The sequence below is a fragment of the Macrobrachium rosenbergii genome, chromosome 1 (genome assembly GCF_040412425.1).
Source record: "Macrobrachium rosenbergii isolate ZJJX-2024 chromosome 1, ASM4041242v1, whole genome shotgun sequence".
Taxonomy (NCBI): domain Eukaryota; kingdom Metazoa; phylum Arthropoda; class Malacostraca; order Decapoda; family Palaemonidae; genus Macrobrachium; species Macrobrachium rosenbergii.
Genome location: NC_089741.1, coordinates 48,024,761 through 48,048,145, shown reverse-complemented (window position 1 = coordinate 48,048,145; position 23,385 = coordinate 48,024,761). Strand labels below are relative to the sequence as shown.

The 23,385-nt window shown below is 36.0% G+C and overlaps 1 protein-coding gene and 1 long non-coding RNA gene across 15 annotated transcripts in view; both read left to right on the top strand.

The window, feature by feature from the left end:
* Window positions 1–11,260, top strand: part of fwd (phosphatidylinositol 4-kinase beta fwd) — a 428,358-nt gene extending 417,098 nt beyond the window's left edge. For 10 of the 14 annotated variants that reach the window (XM_067097286.1, XM_067097700.1, XM_067097772.1 and 7 more), the window contains 11 exons: window positions 1,489–1,839; window positions 2,296–3,564; window positions 3,921–4,192; window positions 5,103–5,230; window positions 5,355–5,588; window positions 5,845–6,094; window positions 6,345–6,604; window positions 6,790–6,965; window positions 7,800–8,018; window positions 8,278–8,531; window positions 9,084–11,260. In XM_067097286.1, coding sequence (XP_066953387.1) covers window positions 1,580–1,839; window positions 2,296–3,564; window positions 3,921–4,192; window positions 5,103–5,230; window positions 5,355–5,588; window positions 5,845–6,094; window positions 6,345–6,604; window positions 6,790–6,965; window positions 7,800–8,018; window positions 8,278–8,531; window positions 9,084–9,268 — 3,507 coding nt within the window. In that variant the 5' untranslated portion in view covers window positions 1,489–1,579 and the 3' untranslated portion in view covers window positions 9,269–11,260. Of the gene's footprint in view, window positions 1–1,488; window positions 2,006–2,295; window positions 3,565–3,920; window positions 4,193–5,102; window positions 5,231–5,354; window positions 5,589–5,844; window positions 6,095–6,344; window positions 6,605–6,789; window positions 6,966–7,799; window positions 8,019–8,277; window positions 8,532–9,083 lie in introns of all 14 variants that reach the window. The other 4 variants (XM_067098235.1, XM_067098147.1, XM_067098050.1 and 1 more) reach the window with 1 other exon arrangement.
* Window positions 11,261–21,109: 9,849 nt separating this feature from the next.
* On the top strand, window positions 21,110–23,160 carry LOC136834436 (uncharacterized). The gene is made up of 3 exons (XR_010851820.1): window positions 21,110–21,246; window positions 22,656–22,762; window positions 23,035–23,160. It is a non-coding gene; the product is annotated as an uncharacterized lncRNA (long non-coding RNA).
* Window positions 23,161–23,385: the final 225 nt, after the last annotated feature.

The window sequence follows — 23,385 nt, the reverse complement described above, 5'->3', positions numbered from 1 at the left end:
AAAAGATCGTGTTGTTTGCCTTTTGATTAGTTTGTTTCTCCGAGATGTAAAGGAGGAGGAGGAGGAGGAGGAGGAGGAATAAGGTCCATGGTGAGGTTTGGTAGCTGTACCAAATTGCTTTGGTCAGTCTGTATGTAGTCAATAACAGGTCTTTTGTTCGTGCTCCTCGGCATAACCATCTGGGGAATAGGTCGAAGTATTTCCTGTTTCTCCTCGCGGTGAGGTTTGTTTGGTTTTAATTTGCGACTGTAGTCTTTTGAGGAGGAGTTAGGTTTAAAGAGGCGATGTTAGGTGTGTTCAGTGACACTTCCCTCCTTAACTTTTAAAAGGCCGATGTTGCGTCATTGTTCTGTGAATGTTAACGAGGCTATTATGTACTTAAATTATTTACTGGTTTCGTAAGGGACCTATGATTAATTGTCTCGTGAGCCATGAACATGACACAGCGTTGCATATGCTCAAGTCTTTCACGTTTCCTAATGACGTAAAGTGGAACACTGCAGATGCAGTCAATAAGATGCATCAAGGTTGTGGTCAAACCGTTGTGGGCGTAATGGGGTAGTTTGCTGGGGAGCTCGTCATTGTCACTTCTTTCTTTAGGGCAACACCGGGGTATGGAAATTGGTGTTGATTATTTCGAATCGTTCTTGGTTTTTACAGCTTCGTGTGTCTTAACGGATGAAAACAGCAGATTTTGTAATGCCCGTCAGGAGATATCTTCCCAAATATACTGTGCTGAGATCAGTAGTCCTCTTATTACTGTTCCTTTCTCATTTTGGTGCCAAGCTTTGGCATTCTGTTCTTTCCTTTTTCCCAAATTCCTGTAATTTCCATCGTTTGGAATTAAGTTCCAGTGTTTTTTGTCTTTCCTTTTTCTTTCAGGAGAGGGCTAGATAAGGGTATTAGAATTCCTGTTCCATCAGCCTTACATGGAAAATATTGGAACAGTTCGTCAGGTTGACTTCATATTCGTGACTTGTTAAAAGGTTCTTGGTTACACACACACACACACACACACACACACACACACACACACACACACACACACACACACACACAACTGGAGTTGCTGCATTAAGGGATAAACGATAAGAAATACCAAGCTTCAGGAATTTGTCTTAAGCATAAAAAGCTGTTTTGTCGTTATCTTATCCGAAGAGTGATAGGTTTTTTTTTTCTTTTATAACATGTTTTGCAAGAAGCAAGTGAACAGTGATATTTTTTATTTTTATCAATAGGTTGGGCTCATGGATTTCTCAGTGATAACCTTGATGCATACCTTGTGCATGGGGTTTTATTGGGCATTAAAGTAGCATTTTATATAAATATATCTTGTGTGTGTAAAGTAGAATTTTTTTATTTTTGTCTATTTCACAGAGCTCAGTAGTAAAAAACAAGGCTATTTTATGTTTGGGAATAAGTGATACTGTGCTTTATGCTTGTTAAGGTGAATGACGATCTCACAAATGTTCGGTTCCTTCCTTCCAGTGTATGTAATGGTGCGTGATGGTGGTTCGGGAGCGTAGGAGCCCTTTTTGCGGCCGGTGTGGAGACGGGGAGGAGGTCCCGCTCCAGCATCATGGAGACCTTCACCATCCCCTTGTGTGCCCGCGGCAGGAGAATGACGCCAGCCACGCCTGCAGCATCAGGTCCTTCGTTGCCTCCGCCGTCTTCGTCTGCTGCTTGGAGTGGAGCCGCGTATCCGCCTGAAGATTTCGCCAACGTACATGGAGGAGGGTCCCCGACTGTCAGCAGTAGCAGAAGACCGCCCCCACCCCATGCCCCACCAACGAGAAAGCATCGCGCCAACCATCAGCGCAACTTGTCCCTAGATTTTAGGTATGGCATGTACTGGGTGTGTGTGTCAAGATAATGAATGGATAGTATATTGAGGAAAATTGAAATCTCGCTCCCTTCTAATAGGTGTTCTGTGCTCATTCAGTGAAGAGAAATTAGTTCACAAAGAGCCTTATCCAAGTTCGAAAGTCGTTTTCTTGAAAATTTAGTAAGTAATTTACAGTTAGTACTTATTGAAATAATTTGTTGCAGGGGTGAAGTTTTAAGGTTTTAGTGTGGGAATGTTGACAAATATTTATTTTTTTATCTATAAATATCTAAACCGTAAGCTTTTGACATGTAGATTTTGTCCAGTTACTGTATATCGTTTAAAGGAAATATATATACAACCTTTTCTTACAATTTTATTTTTCCATAATATTTCGATTTGCATTGTTTTATTCATATTCATATTCTTTGTTGCATATAGAGATTACAAAGTATATCCTTGAATTTCAGGTCTATGGGAATTGTGCTTCCTCCTCTGCCACCGTCAACATACAGTGGATCCCACCAAAGAAATCGCAGTTTGGATTCTGTCCTCCAACGGATCCCAGAGGTTGAGGGTGGAGAGACCCCGCAACATCCTCCAGCCCCAAACCCACCCCTGAAACCAAGTCTCTCATTCACCTTCAGTGATGCACCAAGCTTTAAGCTCCGGAGTGACCCTTGCCGGGCAAGAGCCTTGGTGACCTCAGCAGTTGGTCATCCTGTAGTGGTGAAGCGAGAAAAAGACCGCTACGACCAGACGAGTCTGGGGTCTGACGATTCTGGTATTTGCAGTTCCGAGGGTGATACTAGGGAACCCAGTACAGAACGTGCTCATAGCGCAGACTGCCTTGATTCAACTTTTTTCAATTCAGACTGTGAAGTGAAAAGTGTTTATTCAGAAACATTAGACAGTGAAGTGAACATGGAAGACCCAGAAGGTGACTCCGTGAGTGAAGGGGGAGACTTGGGAGATCGGACTTTGGTAGAAGATGCAGGGGATGTATCGCCAAGTGACACAACTGTGACTGAAGGCATGGATTCCCCTTTAGAGGGAAGCATGGCGGATCGCCCTCCTCAGTCCCCTCTCAGAGATCTCTTTGATGAAACACAGACTGCTTGTAGTGAAGTGCAGACCTTTCCTTCCGAACATAGTGAATCCAGCAAAGAGAATGTTAGTGAAGTGACCAGTCATAAAATCAAAGACATGAGCGAGGAGTTGTTAAGCTCCACTAGTAGTAGTGGGGGTGCCTGTGCCATTACAAACAGCAGTAGCAGTGAAGGCAGTGCTGTTGTAAGTACCAGTAGTGGTGCCAGTACTGCCACTAATACCAGCAGTAGTATGAATAGCAGTAGTGTGATATCAAAGAACAAATTGGATGAGAAGCAATCCTTACTTTTGAGACTTTTTGAGAGTAAGCTGTTTGATATGTCCATGGCAGTTTCTTACTTGTACAAATGCAAAGAGCCTGGTGTGCAACAGTACATTGGAAACAGGCTTTTTAGCATGCCCCGAAGTGAGTCCCATTTTTTCTTGCCCCAACTGGTGAATATGTATGTACAGACTTTTGAAGTGGCTGAGGTGCTTCATCCATTCCTGGTTCACTTGTGTCGCCATGACACTAATTTTGCCCTCCAGTGTGCCTGGCTTCTAGAAGCTTATTCAACAGACACTGCTCATCAGAGAAAAAAGTCACATGGTACCAAATTAAAAAATCTCATACTCTCTGATGAATTAAGGTGAGTAGATTCAGGTTTTCTAGTATCAGGTTTGGGTATTGTTATTAAGGTATTTGTGATGATGATGGCATTGTTTTTTATTTATTTCAAGAATGGGAGATCAGTCTTTGGTATTTCCAAAATATGTGGTGAGAGTGTTTAGTTACTTAAAAAAGTATATGTTTAATGGTTTTAAACACTTGATTGTTATCTTAACCTTGGTTGAGATTACTGGTAGTTTAATGAGGCTAAATGTTATCTTAACATTAATTGAGATTACTGGTAGTTTAATGAGGCTAAATGTTATCTTAACGTTAGTTGAGATTACTGGTAGTTTAATGAGGTTAAATATTATATTGCTACATCTTATGTTACAGACCCAAACAGGAAGGGATTTTAAGTGTTGGAATGGAAGCAAAACTTCAGAGCTCACAACATCGATCAACTCTGTGTACGAGAATAAAGGAGCATCCAAGCCCAGGTTCCAATCCAGGGTCACCTGTCACAGAACTTCCTCCTCCATTTACTACACGTGCTACAATCCCTGCCCCATCTCGAAAGTCTCACCAACGATCACGCTCAGATGCTACAGTTGCATTGCAAGCAAACATTGCCTCATCTCGGAGTCATAAGCGGACACCATCTTCAGGTGCAGTATTTTGAATTGAAATTATCTTGTTGTGAAATGTCAAGTACAATACATGGATTTATTATGGTAAATGGCTGTGCTCTTTGGAAACTGTATGTTGAGAAGTCTGTCTGTCTTTGAAAATATCTTGGGGATTGTGTGCAGTTTGGATGGATACCTTGTTTTACAGCCATTGTATCAGAAAACAAAACAGAAAAAATCAACAGTGTAGATTGAGGTTAGCATTTCTTAAAGGCAATAATTTCATGCAAAATACTTGAGTGTGTTAGTGTTTTGAGGTTTGTAAGCATGATAGTGTTTTGAGGTTTGTAAGTATGATAGTGTTTTGAGGTTTATAAGTATGATTTTATTTTGAAAAGGTAAATACAATAGTTTTTCATGTAGGGGCGTAGACAACCAAAATTGAGTTGGCATGCAGTTTACTGTATACGCATTATTGATACTAATGTCATGCTTAAGTTCTTTGCTGATTTGGTGAGGAATGTCTCATGCATTTGTCTATGGAGGTATATTACAGTATTTTTAAAAGTCACATAGTTCATAGCCCTTAGGTTTTCTTGGCACAGGAAGAACAGGAAAAAAAGATCATGTGAAACCCAAATGTTAATGATTTTTATTCGTCTTTTCAATATCAGCATGTTAGAAATTAAATGTTTAAAGTTTTCCTCTTAAAGATATAACTACTATAAAATTTTTCATAACATGATCTCATGTCAGAGGTGGACATTTTCTAACAGATGACTGCAGAATAGCTCAAAGTTCTTAATATCATGGTTATGTGATAAATTGTCATAATCTTTCAGGTTCTTACCATATGATAGCTTCAATATAATAATTGATGGTATCTTATTTGATCTTGCAATTCATGATCACAGTTACTGTAAATTAACTACTACTTTTTTTTTTGTAGGGAGTATCAAAAATTGCCTAGGAGACCTAACATCTGGAAGAGCCTTTGATAATGGCTGTTGCTGCTTTGACTCAGAGGAAGCACGCTGTAACTCCCTAAGAGGGAAAACCATTGAATGCCACTGTGGTGTAAGTATTTTACTGTCCATTTTGTGTGATTGTGTGACAATTAATCATATTTTTAACATTGCATTTATGTATTTGTGCCCAACCTTTGATTAGCTTATTTCATGATTTTGTTTTGTGTTTTCAGGCGCCAAGACTCTCTCCTGAGTTGGAATTTGTGCGAGCACTCATAAGTACTGGGAAGCGCTTGGGAGCACAACCTACCAAAGAGGCTAAGACGTCTCGATTGTTGGCTGAACTCTCTGTTTTAAATCTCAACCTACCAGCACGTGTGTACCTACCACTATGTGCCACTGAAATGCCCCACCACGTTGTACGCATCCCACCTCAAGCTGCCGTTGTCCTAAACTCAAAAGATAAGGTATGTATTTTTATGTGTAATCTGATGTGGAGCTGTAAATTTTGGAGATTATTAATTATGATGTTAAGATTTGAGTATGACATTAAGAGATTAATCTTAAAGTAGTACTAATTTGTAGTAAGTTCAGAAAAGCATATTCCTGTATTTTGGCTCATTGGGTTTTTGTTAAAGAATAATGTACAAGTTGTGGTAATTGTGATACAAGAATTTTCAGCTTGAATGATGACAGTGTATAATCCTTTATTTTTTATCACAGGCCCCTTACATTATCTATGTGGAAGTATTAGAGGTGGATAACGTAGATACAGCTCCAGTTCAAGCAAAATTGACTCACAGTTTACGTCATACTCGCTCGGAAGAGAATTTAGCAGACTCTCCTGCTTCCACATCCTCTTCTCAGCTGGATCTGACAACTACGCCAACTACCACAGCTACTGCTACAACTAGTGGTTTAGGGTCTACATCATCCATACCTTCATCACTTAGTTCACCACATCTTACTTCAGGTATTGCTTGCAAGCATTGTACACGAGGTTTGCCTGTAGTTTGTGTTTTAAACTAATTTGAATTATTTAGGAATCTTCATTCCTTCAAGAGTTCTCAGCTTTTCATTAGTTTTCAAACTGAATATTTAAATGAGGGAAGCTATATACTATTGGTACTAGCAGTATTTTCTTAGATTTAATGATTTTATATGCAAGCAACACTATTGCAGTATTTACATGTACAGATTTTTTCATGGCTCTTTATCTTTAGGATATGTGGATGAATCTGATTGTTGGAGCCATGAAGATGATGAGATCAGCCAGCAGTATTGTCAGCTTAAAAAGCCAAGGGATAGGGACACAATATCGATGATGTCCTTGGATTCTTGTGATTCTCGGGAACTGAGCGCAAGAGGAGCAGCTGACATTCGAAGGCGGCTTTCAGAAACAGTCAATGCTCCAAAGACTGGGTTCAAGAGAGATCCTGAAGACCCTTCAGCAGCGGCATTGAAAGAGCCATGGGAGGATAAGGTGAGCTTAGTTCCTCGTTGTATAAAAGTAGGCCAAATGAAAATTAGGCCTACCACATTTTTTTCTGTACTAGAGAAGTAAGGGAAGGTGTGAAGGTGTGTCCTTTATTCCCAATTTTGAAATAGGAAAAAACTTTTTTATTATAGATTCCAAGAGTTCAGCCATTAAAAGTATCTCTCTTTCAGGTGGAACGTATTCGTGAAACTTCACCTTATGGTCATTTAGCGTCTTGGAGATTATTGTCTGTGATTGTGAAATGTGGGGATGATCTAAGACAGGAATTGTTAGCCTATCAACTACTGTGCATGTTCCAAAAAATATGGGCAGAAGAAAAAGTCTCACTCTGGCTCAGACCTTATAAGTAAGTATCGTTGTTGAAAAATTTCTTGTTTAATGCAGTAAGAATGAAGTACAGGTAGTGTGTTATTTTAGACTTGCACGCAGTAATTAATTCTGATATACCAGATATGTAAAAAGGATGCTTATTTTTGTATATTTAAATCTGCTGAATCTCATGAAAAGAATAATTATATGCAATTAATGTAAATATTTTAATGTTATATTTTATCAGTAATTGTGATTGGAGGGGTATTCATACCAAGATCATTGGTGATATACTTTTTTAGGGGACTGCTGAATAAACACAGAAGTGAAATGTTGCCTGATTATCCTTATTTTGATTTGAAGAAGTACTCATGGCTCCTTTCTGTATTTGCATTGTACAGACTATTTGAAATGAAATTCCAAGACGATTTGAAACTCAAACTAATTTACTCAGGCAGTTTATTGAGGTGTATATTTCCTTTATTGCTTCTGTAGGTGGCCTTCGGCAATGAATGTGCATGTTTACACAGTTATCATACAGTATTTGTGATTATCAGAAATGAAACTCTCCCTTGTCCGTTTGTGGTACTTTGTGGTACTTTCCTTACAGTTTAGCTTTGGGAGTATCAGGGAATTAGCATCATTCCATACAAGTAAAGCTGGTTGTAAATGTTGCATGTAGTTCCTAAAGCCTACAGAAGAATAGTTGCAACTCCTTACTACTTGCTTTCAGGTCTCACTTATAATCCTGTTGTCACTTTTTATTTTGTTATCCATTATATCATACATGTACGTCCTGCTGATGGGACGTTTAAATACTAATTCATGCTGTTAGGGCCTTGATTGGACTAATAGAAATCTTTTATTCCAGGATCTTGGTATTGTCAGATGATTCTGGCATGATAGAGCCTATCGTCAATACATGCTCTCTACATCAGATCAAGAAGAACAGCAAAATGTCCATGTTAGAATACTTTATTCAGGAATTCGGTGATAAGAACTCTGAGGAATTTTTGACAGCACAAAGGAAATTTGTTGAGTCATGTGCTGCTTACTGTTTAGTTTGCTACATAATCCAAGTGAAGGACAGGTATGTTCCCAAACACAGGAATGGATAAAGTCATGCTTATAAAGCAAAACATACTGTTTGTTATATACAGTGCTATTGAGATGTACAGTATATTAAACTTTATATGACAAGGCCATTAAATGAAAGTTTCAGCCAATATCTCAATACGACATATGAAGTTAGCCTTTTGAGAGTTCAAAAATGAAACTCATTGGTCTCACAAGCTACTTTATGATAATGAATTAACTCCAAATGTTTATTAAATTTTGTTTCACCCCAGGCACAATGGTAACATCTTGCTGGACAATGAAGGACATATAATCCACATTGACTTTGGTTTTATGTTATCATCATCACCTCGAAACTTGGGATTTGAGTCCTCCCCTTTCAAGCTTACTCAAGAATTGGTAGAAGTTATGGGAGGAGAAAATTCGGATATGTTTGCATACTTTAAAATACTGCTGCTGCAAGGTCTACTGGCAGCTAGGAAACACAACGAAAAGATCCTCTCTCTTGTGGAAGTTATGAGTTCAGGTAAAGTATAGATTACTTAGATTACTGATTAGCTACCCATATTATTGATGATAGGTATAAGTACAGTATTGCTAAACAAGTTTAATAGTGAATAGACTGAACAAAATTAATTTGTGAATGGTTTCAGCATAATGTTACGAAAATGCATAAGTTTTGTACAAAGGGCTTAATGGTTATTGAAATACTTTTTTTCAAACTAGGAGAAAGAAGCTGTTGCAGATTGTTTTAAGAGAACAGATATTGAAATGCTGACGTTAGCTTGTGCTTAGTATTGCAAATCTTAATGGGTGAAATTTTAATTGTATTGTGATCATTATTTTCTTGTCGAAGAGTAGTATGTATTTAATACGATTTTTCAGCCTTTTTTATCATCTTTGACATAACTGAAGCTTGACTAGTGCGGTGTATACATTAGTTAAATTAATTTTCTTACCAGTTATTACTTAGTTGGTGGCCAGGATTCATTGTTATTTGTGTGGTTTCATAATATGTAAATTTGTTTTTTATCATTAATTTGCTGATGTTTTCATAATTGATGAATTACTTTTACAGGTTCAAAATTAGCTTGCTTTCGGGCAGGAGCATCAGTAGTGCCAGCATTAAAAAGTCGTTTCCATGTCAACATGACTGATGAGCAGCTGCAAAATCATCTCGACCAACTCGTTTATAATGCCATCAATTCAATTACAACTAGATTGTATGATGGCTTCCAGTACCTTACAAATGGTATACTCTAGCCCACACAGTAGGTTTTCTCCTTCATTGCTGGACTTTTGATTGGTGTAAGCAATGGCGGGAGTTCCGTGTTGGTGTATAATAAACCTGAGAAAAGTAGTCAAGATGTCACAATATATCCCATGGTTTTAAAAACTTGAGATAAAAGTGATTGGTGTTATGCCTTTAGAACATCGTGCATAGGCATACAGCGTGTGATTGTAATGATCACGTAATTAAGAATATTTCTGCAGAGAGATTACTTAGTGTAGTGAACTGTGTACAAAAAGTAATATGTATGTAAATGATGTAAACATTAACCTACCAAAGACGGAATTAAGAGTTGATGTTCAGGTGGCAGCAAGAGACTTATTTTATACAGTGGATTATTTTCTGGAACTCAGTATATGAACGTGCTAGGAGATGAATTCTGTCATAAAATTGTCCAGTTATTGCTAATTCATAGCAATATGTGCGTAATAGTGGCAAGTACTCTTATTATCTGTACATTAACAAGTATTGTTTGCAGCTCAAAATATGATACTTGGCTTGCACTTCTTTATTTCTCATATTTCTTGATGAACAAAAACAATAATTTTTGTTACTGTACTTCTTGGTTTTTGTGCTTTATTACTGTATTATATCCAAGTGAAATATGTTTTGATGGATATCCATCATCATTATTATTACAATTATTCTTATCGTTACAATTACAGTTCTCCTTCTCCCCTCCAAAAGCAAAAGCAAAAAATACAAAAAAAAAAAAAGAAAAACTGCATTCCTGATCTGCCTGGAGCATAAGGTACAGTATTAATGTCACTTCCCAACTGTCCATCATTCTGTGTATTTTTATATCAAGTAGATGTTTTACCATTTACACAAATACCGAAATTCCTACTTATGATTTTTATTGAAAAGTAGGTTATGATGTAACATTTAAGAAGCTTTAACACTTCTCAAGACGTAAGAGTTCAGCTGCTCTGAAAGGCACTGAGCTCTGTATCAAGTGCCAAGTGCGGGGTGATGGGGCTTGGGTAAAGTGAGAATGAGAAAATTCGATTTTTATATGTATATATATACAGCATATTAAATGTTATGTACATGAAAGTGGTCACTTCATAAGATTGATGGTGGGACCTGTGCATAAACTGTTGCAGTAGTAAATATTATCTACTGGGTTTTTAAAAAGGTGGCGAGAGATATATATACATATATACACAGGTGTATCATATCATATATAAGGAGAAACTCACCGCTCATTCCCCCATATGATGTAGTGCTAATTTTTACACTTGCAAAACCAACTTCTGTGTTGACATCAAATGAAAGAATTCTATGGATATTTTTATTATAGTGTTATTTATATCAAAGTATTTATTTATCTGTTCGAAAAGAACACTACTGCAATTATATTAAAGTAAACATAAGAAAAGTGGAAGAAAATTATTTCCTTTTCAGTTTACTGTCTTTCATTGAGCATACATCTCATGTGGGGTACATTGGTATTGCTTGAACAAGCTGCCAAAAACAAAGTATGCGAGAGTGTGCCTGTTGTGTTTGTGTGTGCGTGCGCGCGTGACCCATTTCAGCTACCTCACCCCCACACGTGTCTCGTCTCGTGTCACCATACAGTATGTCGTCCATTACTCATAAACGATAGGTAGATCAGACTTTTGTAATATTTCATGAGGCTCTTGTATGCCAATATATTATTACCAATGCAACGCTTTTTATCCCATAAGAATTTCTGCTTGTATTTGTATCATTGTAAGTATTGTAAATAGGGCGACACGACACTCAGAACTATGAAAGGTCACAGATGTCACTTAATATGAAGTCTAGTGTTTAGTTGTAAGAAATTCAATGTTTTTGGTGATGGATGCTACTGTAATTATCTGTAAATCAACTTTGAAACTAGCCTTTTCCTGGTAAATATTATTGTGGCAGCATTTTATAGTTCTGGTGTTGTTACCCCAATTTGTTTCTCATATTCATTAAACTGTTAAGAAACTGAACATATTTTTTCTACCCTTTTTGTTATTGAACAGACTTCACATGACAGACAATAATCCAAAAGGAAAGAAAGAAAAAAAGTGAGATGGTGCAGACATGCCTGACCATCCATTGTTATTAAGTACTGTAGTAATTTACAAGTTGTATGAGCAGACTAGACAAATTTTGATTATAGTTCCAGAGACATGCTGAAGATGGAATTCCTCTTGGGAATTACCTTTTAAAATTCTTTCTTTGTCTTGTTCTTTAAATTTATGCAACAGCAGTTTGGTTATGGAGTAAGTTAGTTCTTTAATGTACAGCAAGAAGCTCCAAGCCTTTGTATTTGACCAAAAAGTTATAATATCCAACAATGCTAATTTTTTATGAAAAAAGAACAACCAAAGTGTAATATTTATTTTCAGACAGTTATTTTGGTGCAGTAAAATTGAGTTTGCAGTGCTGTATACTGTCTGGATAACGAGGAAAAGTTCACTTCTATTAAAGAAACTTTAGGGACTGTTATCTGTTTATTCAATATTAATCAGGGCATGGTTTTGAACTGTTGTCATGACAACATTTTTTCGTTTAGAATTGCAATGCTTCTGAATATGCTCAAGGTCTTTTATTACTGTGTTACAGACAAGAGTGAATTCAATTGTAACTACCTCTTTGAACTGACAATCTGGAGAACGTGAAAAGAAACCCCCACAAAAAAAGTCCGTTAGTATATTTCTGTAGTTGTGTTGGGGCTTTTGAAGTTAAAATTATTGAATAACTAGGGATCATTTCTTTGTTACTGAACTAGACAAGGCCTGTGACATCGTGAAGGAAGTGTCTCAAATTCTATTAGACTCGGATGAAATGCTTTTGTGATTACGCATAAGCATTGCAGAGGTTCAACTGTTTTCTTATTTAAAACTTGGACTTAGTAATATGACTTTTTTTTTTCAAAGGTCAATACTGTATTTAGTTGAATGAGTTTCTGGAATTTGTCTTCCATGTGTTCTTAAAAATCTAGTCTCCAGTACTGTACATTGGGACTGGAATTCATAAAGAAACACATTAAGCTAAAATACTCAGTCTTTAATCTTTGCTAGAGCACTTCAACACATAAACACTAAGTCAAGATTTCAACTGCAACTCCTTTGGTTATTCCAAAGAAAGATTGTTTTAATGTGCATGTTGAATGTTGAATCTTAACATGTCGATGATTGCCGTTTTAAAACAGTTAAGTTGCAACCTAGCTAGGCTGTGACCCAATAATTAGTCCACCTCTATTACAAATGCCCAATTGACTAAATTGAAACGCAGATGTTACGAGGACACTCAAACGGCCGAGGAAAAAAAAAAATAGAAATATTCAAAGTAGTCTCCCTCCTAACTTGTAGAGGAGTACCCTTACCTTGGAAGACAAGACAACCCATATTAAGAAGGAGAATCTGAGAGCCATTAGGTTTAAGGCAGAAAATTAAGGTTGAAGACCTTGTACGCACTGCAAAGCAGGAGACAGTCAACTTCCCTCGGTAAAGTCAGGTGACTTAGGTGTTCTTATGGCAATAAGATCCATTCTTTGTGATTAAAAAAAATGTTCATTTACAAGAAACCGCTCATGTATGTTTAGTACATCCAGCTACTTGTAAAAGTTTGACCATTTAAAATGAGGACTCTTTTGTAAGTTTTCCAGATCTCTAGCCCGTAGATGTAAAATAGAATCCATTCTGAGGTCACTGGGGCCTACAAAATTCGATTAATGCACCGGTAGCAATACTTAGGATGGCTAAGTTAAATACAGTATATGGTTGTCCATTTTTTTTCTATGACCATAAGGATTTCCATCATCTGAATTTGTTAAATTAACCTGGGCGTGTACAGTAAATGAACATGTATTATTAAAGTCAGCTGAGTAGGGAGGGTCATATAGTCGTCATAAGAAAGATGGTTATATATTTACGTTGCTAATCTCTTCTTTGTTGGGCTTCCTACAATGAAGAAAATCAGCTGATCTATTAAAAGCATGGCTTAATTTCTTCTTCTATCAAATGCAGGGCAGTTTTTAAATTGTTTATTGAATGGGTCAGATTCTTTCATAGGTGTCAGACTCAACCTGCACTGGATTGCATGCTATAATTCTATTCAGCATGAGCTGCAATTACCAGTTATGATACAAGAAAATATATTTTGTCAATAGAAAGCAAGTAAAATAAATTTGAAAAATGATTGACAACAAATGAAACGTATCTCGGTGTAACTTAAGTTTACCGTGTTAATATACACTGAGTACATTTGTGCATTCGATAATAGTCAGCTGATACTGGTAAACCAAACCTTAATTACTAAAGCAAGACATCGCCGAGATCCCATAATTAAGAACTGAAGTACGCTATTTAGAATAAATAAACATGTCCAAAAAATATCTAATTTATTTCCACAATATAATTTTTTACTTCATTTATCAGTAACAGAATATTAAAAATATGAAGGAATATAAAATTTTGGGTTTGTTTACAAACCATTGCAAGAAGATTTTAAATAGACTCCTAATAGATGGCGGCACTTGTTCTCCAATGACACTGAAGTGGACGAAGTATGTCAGTCATCCATGATGCACGTCTCGTTTTTGAAAATTTTAAATTTTTCTTTAGTGTTGGTCTTACTGTTGTTGAGTAGTAAAGTTAGTGGCAGGATTGTTAAGTATCAATTATTGTTATTTAACATTCGGTGTGTACGGAAATTGGAATTTCAGGAATAGTAAGTACGTAACTACAGGCTAAAGTTTTTGGTAATGATGACCTATAGACAATTTTGCTGTTTCAAGAACAGTTATCACTGCACACCCTCTATGTTAACATTTAGGCTAAATAGTCGGTTCAGTAGTTAGTTATAAATGATTTGTTTAACCAGACCTCGACTCTTTTAGGGTTCTTCTCGGTCTGGGGATGTCGGTTCAGTAACAATAAATATTACGTATTGAATCATATTTACGAGAAAACTGACATGTTACTTCATGGTAGTGGTTAGCCTGATTAAAAAAAATACCCGCCTATCATAGGCCTAGGCTTTATAATTAACGTATGGTGTTGGTGTACATCAGTCCTTAGTCTTGTTTCCACAGGTACTGACATGCTTAAAGCATTTCTGTTATTTTTCAATTGGGAAAAAAATCATTACCTAACCTTCCTTAGGACACTGACCCAGGACCTGATGTGGATTGAGGTCTTTGCTCCTCTTTGACACATCTGAAGTCTGTGTTAGCAGAACGAATGTGTGATACTCTGTAGTATTATCGATAGGTGCACCATGGCTTGGAAGTTACAGTAACCAAAAATTTAGATTACATGGTGTGTTTGGTTGTTTATGGCCTAATGTAGGCTACATATATTGATAAAGGAAAAGTCAGATCGCAAGTACTGAAAGGGTTCTGCTAAGCCACGAGTTTTTTGGTAATTCTTTATGTTAGCTGTGCGCCTGTTTTTACCTTTTCAACTGGTTTTTTTCTACACTATTAGGGGTTCTGATACTGGCGGTGCATCTGTTTGTTGATGGCCAAATGGAATGTCCCTTCACTGTGTTTAGTACTGGCCCGGGGGCGGGGCGGCGGGGGTACCCATACATTAACAAGTTATTGCATTTGCCGGACGGGATATGAACCGTTCAAAACAGACGTACCCTTGCTCTGTCTTGTGAAGATCGCGTATGGAAACCCCTTGTTGGATGGACTTCGGGGGTTAATTACAGGTTAATTAGACTCGAGCACCAAAAATTAAAGGTAAATTCATAATTAACAACCAAAAAACTTTTGAAAAAGTCAAGTTATAGTGCCGTCGGCAACGCAGAGCTACCCTATAGTGCTGCCGTTTTTTTTTAAAGATTATGCTAATTATGTTGTAGTGGGGGCATCAGAGAAACTGTGGCCCACTTTCCATCAGAATAGGCCATTTATTACACACTTACCCTTTGAGAATCTTTGGCAAAATATTGTAAACCAGTAATTCTGGCAAAATATTGTAAACCAGTGATTCTGATGACATTTTAATGAGATTATATCTAGATGTGGCATTATTTCGATGTCTAGGTGTTGCGACAGTAGAGGAGGCTGCAGAATGGCCCCCCCATCCCAAGCGTGCAGCTTGATTTATTAAATTTATCTCGGAAGGAGGTGGAGCTAGTATTAGATAGTACTGCCTGATTTTATACAGCATTTAGTATTTGACTGAGAACAGGGAAATTTTGTCTGTTTTTCCTTTGTAAACTGTTTTGTACAGTTAAAATTATATGTTGTTTAGAGGCAGACTTTCAAAATTTTACAAAGTGAAAAAGTTGTACTTTCTTGAGCATCCTACCATTTAGTTCAACGCTCTGCTTCCAGAAAGTTGAAGATCAGTATCCTCACATGAAATTTAATGGTGTCTAAGGAAAATATCTATAAGGCCTCAAGCAGTTATTGCAATCCCTCTACTGTAGTGTGATGTAGTACAGAAATTGCACAGACCCATACACCAGGCAGGTGGAATTTGGTGCCATAGGTTAGGTTAGGTTGATATTTTATAATTACCATTTTTTCTAATTAGAATTTTAAACAATTTTTTCTTGAGATTGAACAGTGTCATTTCATAACTATTTACAGGCTCATTTTACTCAAAAATGACTGTTTCATTGTCTGACACTTTTTATGGAAAAAAATAAATTCTGAGGGTTTGTATGTGTAGCTTAGGGTAAGCTAAGGAAAGATATAAATTCTAAGGAATAGAAAACTTTTAGGCCCATATAATGCATCACAATCTAGTGTCATATATAGTTCATTCATATTGTCATTATACAGAAAAATAGAAACCATTTGTACTGGCTGAAAATCAAATTTCCAGAACTGTATAGAAGATATGATTTACTGGATAGTTGTATCTGTTGAAAATGAGTTTGGTAGCACATGAGTAACAAACTTACAATCTTGAAAGGAAAATCTTAGTGCAGTGTACAGTAGTAGAAAATCATTAGGGCTTGATATAAAAAACCTACAAGCTGATATAGTATTTGCAGTGGCTATTTCCAGAAAAGCATATATTGATATTTGCTTAAAATGGGTAAGTTCTTGTAAATGGTACATTAAATTGTAATTATAAATTGATACAAATTGGGAATAGTAGACTTATATCAGGAACAAGAGGGCAATTTTATAGGGTTTGCATTTAGTGTTTACATTATGGTAAATTTTTGCTGGTAATGTTTACTTGTTTATAGACAGTACTGTACTAAGGTAGAATGTCCAAACTAAAGAACAAAGAAGTAAAGGTTTAGATGGTCAGGAAAAGATGAACCAAGAGGGGATGAAAATGTTAAGAGGGAAAGAATAAACTGCAGAGTAAAATCATAAAAAAAAAAAAAAAATACAAACTGGTGGGCTCAAGCCTTTTAAAACCTCTTTGTTACCCTAGTTTTCATCTGGGTGGTACATCGTCATTAATTTTAGAGGTAAAATTCAGTACTGTACCGGGTGCTTCTTGAGATGACCACTTCTGAGGGTGGTATTAATCCAGGCATTCTTAATAGAGGCAGCTATAGAGTAGTGAATAGTTTTTGAAAGGGGGTTAAATTTCCAGTTAACTTGGTACTGGTAGAGAAGGCTTAAATATCTTGGCTTATCATAATAAACTGAATTTAATCCAAATTTGTGAAACCAAGAGCAGAGTCACAGTTCTAAAGTTTCAGCAGTCATTTGGATTCTGAGCATTTTCTGTATCGATGCTTGTGAAACAAATTAGGAATTTAATGAACAGGAATTAAAAGTTTCAGATTCATGATAAGGGAGTTGATACTGCTGGAAAGGTGAGTTGAGTATTTTTAACAGATTAATTTTGTCTGGTGAAAGGTGGGGTGGGAGGCTTCTGTATATGTAGTGTCAAAGACGTCAGTATTTGTGTTAGCATTTTTATAGGGTTAGTCAAAGAATTTTGATCTTGGTTATAAAAATTCATTGGTATTGATTAAAATCCACTGCTGTTAACTTGGATTTCATAATAATTTGACTATTTTTAAAATACAGTAGTGCCATCCATAAAGAAAATCTTGGTGGAGTATGTTATTCTGAATAGTTTTTACTTGCAGAACTGTTGGACTATAGAGGACATTGATGTGTAGAGACAAAAGAAGTGGGATGATTAAGTTCAGGCACTCACGAGAAGACATCTTTTTATACCATAGTTTCATCTTGGTGCAAGGTCAGGTGTTCATAGGGAAAAATGTAAGCCTAGGAGTCAAATGGCTTTGGTAACTTTTTCAAAATTTTCAGTATATTTTTATATAGTGCTTATGAATTCCTGGATGAAAAAAATAAAAACTGTATTTCAAGATTAAAATGTTTTTGAAGAAAGCTTTCTAAACGAAATCAGTGAGCTGTAGAGTAGAATTTTAAAACAAACTGGAAGGCTTAAGCTTTTTAAAACGTCTTTGATATCATGGTGCATCATAACTTTATTTCTGAGGTAAGATTCATTACAGGGTGCTCTTTGGGATGACTAGTTTTGAGGGCAACATTAATCCAGGCATTATTAATGGACAACTACAGAGGAGAATGAGGATTATTTTATTGAAATATTCTTTGAACTTGTTGGTAGGTAGCTGTAGATTAAAGTATTTTTACTTAAGGATCAGAAGAAACTTTTGAAGTGTGTGTGTCATTAATATGTTAACCTTATCAGGATACTGGCAAATATTTATTACTTGGTGTTCATTATGTCAAACAGTAAAGCTCTAGCATGAAGAACAAGTTTTGATTTAATTGTTTTGCCATTGAAAAGATAGGTTAGTTATGCATAGATAGAGTATAGAACTTCCTGTTTACTAATACAGTACAGTACATGAGTTTTCAGTTTTGACATACAGTATGTTATCCCTTATGACATGAAGCATCGACCATATGAAACCATACTTTTGCCCATAGAATTTAATTTTCACTTTATGGAATTTGTTTTGTTTAAATGAGAAGAAACTGTGGTTGTGCCATAGGTTTTCTGTAAACCTTAACAATCTGTAATTCTTCACCTTGTTGATTCTGTGCTTAACAGTTTAACACCTTAATAAAATATATGAAAAACTCTCCTACACTATAATTTTTCTTTATCGTGTCAGCAATTTTAACAAAGATTATCATGTCAGTAATTTTAACAAAGATTACTTTAAGCTAGATATTACCCATTGAGGAACAAAGGAAAGACTTATATTTCTATGGTATTAAAAGGCATGTGCCCATGATCTCAGGTGCATATGTTCTGACTGTTAAGATATTGAGTTTACTAAATGAGCATCCTTAATTTTGATACTGTCTATTGCAGCAGATTAGTGCACACTCTTGGGATGACAGCATATGTGGCTGAATTGCCGTTCATATGGCACTTGCTTGCACTTCTTTCCACCTACAGCTCAGGTAGATACTTTGTTCCCTGTATGTTTGTTTGATAAATCTTTCTTAATGCTCCTCCAGTAGACAATATTAGGTTTGTTGTCTATTAAAGTATGGTACAGTCAACATCATTCCTGGTTCATTTATTGTTTAATGCTATGGGATCATGCTATGTAATATTATTAGGAGGTACAATCTTTTGATGAAAAAGTGAGAGTGAGGGAGCTGTTCTAATTTGTATATTGTCTAGTTGAAACCCAAAATCAGTTGGACTGGTTTAAACTAGTGAGAACTAATATGTATATACATTTGATGTTTTGTAATTGCACTGAAGGATGTTAGAGGAAACCTAAGTGTCAAAATTAAAAGTATGTAAAGTTAAACCTCGTCTTTGTCAAAACTCATCAATAGTGAATAAAGTAATAATAGGTCATATTTAAATTCTGGAAACATGCATTAGCTTGAGTAAAAATTATGAATACAGATAGGATTCTGTACTTAATTAAGACTAGACTATTACTTTCAAGTTCCAGTGCATGTTTTAACCTTAAGCCATGCTTGAGCCTACTTAATAGAGTAACTGAAACCTAAGCTAAATAGAATCGTAGGTTAGATAAAAATACAGTAATGACTAAAATAAAGAAAAGTATGTCATTCCCCTATGTTTGTAAATCAGTCAGTTGATGCAGTTGTTTGCTAAAAGTTCATAGTAGGTGAACACTTTTTGCACCATTTTCAATTTTTCTTGTGCTCTCTGCCAAGGTTTTTATCATATTTGGTCATGTCTTTTGCCACTGTTCATTATGGGCGTGCTTTCTGTAAAGCAGAATTAACATTGTGAAAAGCTGTCCTTGAAACTGATCACAGCAGACGTAATCTTTTGGTGAGCATATGGATTAATTTGGTAATTGTTCCATACATGGGATTCATTGCATCTAACCTTGTTTCTTAGGAGTTCCATTTTATATTACCAGTTTTAGATGTTGATAGTCTTAATAATATGATTATTGTAGCCTCAAGATGCTAGCAGTTCTTCAAGTCCCTGAAGACGCTGTGCTTGTTAGCACATTAACTTTCCGTATCACCCACTTGTAGCGCATTCTTTTGTTATCCTGTTAAGTGTTAGGTTAGTAGTGTTAACCATTCAAAAAGCCTCTCTTTACACTAAAAAGAATGGACAAAATCTTAATGTATAATTTACTAGTACCCCTTCTTTGCATATACTATACATATATTTTCAAGAAGAAACTCCATTTTCAGTTTGCCTCTCATTTCTTTTAGATTTCTCTTGGGTTCATTGCCAAACTTTGTAATGGCATTAGCTACTATAGCTCTCATAGAATTGAGATGGGTCATTGGGTTTCTTCTCTTAAGACCACTGACGAATGTAAAATGAATCTGATTTCTGTCCCGTCAATATCTAATACTTCCTCCTGGCTCTTGTTCATGAAAGTAAAATAAACAGGTGGTTTTGCCTCCATTTCTTATTATTTTATAGAATTTACTTTAGGTAAGGCATTTCTTCAAATACAGTACTGACTTAAAGTGCCCTGGTATTTCTACAATAATTACCACAATTATGCTGCTTTGAAAGGTCAGTATAATACCTGACCATCCTTCACACATGAATACTCTTCTTTATTTTCCTTGATCACTACATTGCAAGCTCTCTTTTCCGTACTCTTCTTGCCTTGGGTATGGTAGGCCATTAAGTTTCTTCTAAAACCATTTTAATCTTGAGAATATAAATTTTACAACCCATAAGTTAGTACTACTGCATTAGACTTCACAGTAGCCTCTCCCTGTTATACAGGCGTCAGTACTAACCTGTTTCCAACTTTTAATGAATCACTGTTTCTGAATCACTGTTTCTGCTGCTTATTATTATAGTAATGTCTTTGTGCTTAAAACAGCCTCTCCCCCAGCAGGATACAAGGTTTCAAACCACCATGGTAGTTCCAGCACATAATTTAATTTCTAAATTAAACTCATAGCCTGTGGTCCATATCTTCAGGGTCTGCATGCATGCCCCCTCAACCTCATACTGTACTCTTTAACATTTTTAAAAGTAAAAATCATATACTTGTTACAGCTACTTTTTGGTTAGTATACAGCTAGCAGATACTTATCTCCCAGTTCATTGCAGATTCCATAAATTCATGTACAGTAGCTTAAGGAATTCTCAGGACTTCTTTATCAGCATTAGATATGTATACTCTTGAAGATCATCCTAAAGGCATTTGTATGGTCCATCAGATGGGCTCAGTTTCATTGTTCAGTTATAATTAGGTTATTTTATTTGGGATGACACTTACTGTTAAAGATAGCTATATCTCCATGCTGGTATGTGTGGTGATATAGCTATCTAACAGTAATTATCAAAATTATAGTTTTTTTTTAATGAAAATTTACAATTGTATCTCCTTTTCAGAGAGAATCAGGCATGAATGACCTTTTCTAGCAGTACCTTCGTCATTTATCAGATGTTACAAGGTCTGTAGACTTGTCAATCAGATCTGTTACCACTGCTTGCCAGTGTAAGTTGCTTGGTATCTTTATACCCATGTCCACTGATGAACGATTTATGGATTAATTAATCTCTACCTATACACTGTAAATACAGTAGTTTTTTTTATTCCTTATTAATTCTGAGATGTGCAGTATGTCATGCTGGATTTAAGCTTTTCATTCCCTTTCTTGGTTTTAATTTGTTTTTTCTGTGGCTGTTTCCCCATTGCTGCTTCACTGATTTTTTTTTTCTGCCCTCGATGTATTGATCGGGAGCAGTTTCCTGTGCATACCCTGCGTAATGTTATTGTTGTGTTGGAACTGCTTTGAATTACTTCCCTTGGTTTTTATGAATCTTTCTGATCCTTGGAACATCAGCAATGATCACAACATGTAGTATCTGCAGCATGCAGATAATATAACTTGACAAGGTCCACACCTTCACAGAGATGAAGCTCTCTTCATGGTGCCTGTCACCTCTCTCAAGTGGTTCTCTTTTCCTATTGGTTCTGCAAAATACTCCCGCTTCTATGCAGTCCATTACTTTGTGCTAGTTGGTGGCTTAAGGAACATCTTTCATCTTGATTAGATCTCTCTACTTCCATGTAATGCTAAAGGCTTTTACACCTTCCGTGTAATGCTAAAGGCTTTTACACCTGGCTACCATACAGTCAATGTCACTGTATCCTCATTTCTCTGCAAGACTCATCACTATTAAAACGAATCTTCATTTGCATTGAATAAGTAAATTACTTAAAACTTTCTATGGCTTTACTCTGCCAGGATGGTCAGTATTTTATATTACTATATATATGGTTAGTCTGGTGTTACCGATAGGTAGTTTCTTCTTTTTTCAGGTTATTCAGTTTGTGTAGAATTCATTCATCATTGGAAGTAGTTTTATTCCCTCCAGAGATTTCTTTAGGATTGTACATTTTGAGAACTGCATTTGATAACTTTTTGGGCTTTCATGAAGAAAGTTCTAATATTGCTTTGTCTGGTTTCTTACTATATTTACTTGTTTTACACTGTTTGGGGGTCTTGCTGTCCCACTTTAAGATGTGAGCATCAGTAGTTTTATGTTATTGATCTAGTACTGTTAAATTATGGTAGTGTACATTTGTTACATCCAACAAATTTTTTTTTCTTTAAGAGGTGCTTTTCAGGTTGCCTGCAGAGTATACTTAAATTTTGTCACATTTGATTGCTAGTACTGTAAATTATTGTACAGTATATTTATATCCAACAGTTTTAATGAAAAAAATTACATTTGTTCAGGTTGCCTGTAGTAAATTTGTCACATTTGATATTGCAACATCGTAATGGAATGGTTTTATTAGTTTAAATTATATACATCCTGCAGGAATGGTTTTATTAGTTTATTAAATTATACATCCTGCAGTCTTGATTTTACATTTTTCAGTATAGAGGTTTTTGAATTTTTCAGTAAAAATTTGTCATTTTGACAAATTATGAATTTAACCTTCTCAGAATAATGCCATGTTAACTTCCAGGTGGCTGGGTGGACTGACAGTGTAGTATAATAATGGAATCTGCTACTCCCCCATGTTGCGGTGTTCTTATGAAGTCTGCAGAAATCAACCACTTCACTTCTGTAGAGGTAAAAATTTTCCATGAAACAAATATTCATAATCAGAGCTAATCAGCCTGCTTTTAAAATGTCTTTGCTGTTTGGGAAAACACTGGGACAACATTGTTTAAGAATAAAAGACCATTTACTTCACAATTTATGTGGCTATTGTAAAAATTATGCGCTAAAAGCAAAGCCAGTGCCCAGTTTGCAAAAGTAATTTTACATATTTCCTGATGTTTTAGGTTTTTACACTGATTTGCACTCTTATTAGAAAAACAAATGACATTCTTCCCTTACAGAAAAATTGCCTATACTCTATGGGTCTACCGAGGTGGGAGACGTAAAATAACCACACTTCAGTTCAGGCACCTCACATTGCCAGTATTGAAAGTTTCTCTTCCATTTGAGAGAGTGAAGAGTAAAGATACATCTTAGAAACAAGACAAGAGAAGTAGCAGCAACTCATTGGAATTACACTTTCTTACAGAAGAGAAGAGGTTAAGAAAACTGCTTTCTTTGGCAGCCAGTACTAAGTGACTGGATAGCTTGGGGGTATTCCCTTCATCTCTTTACCTTGCCATTAAATTGTTTGTTGCAGGTTGAAGATTCCATATAGAAAATAGGGTTTGGTTTGTATACCTGGAAAAAAT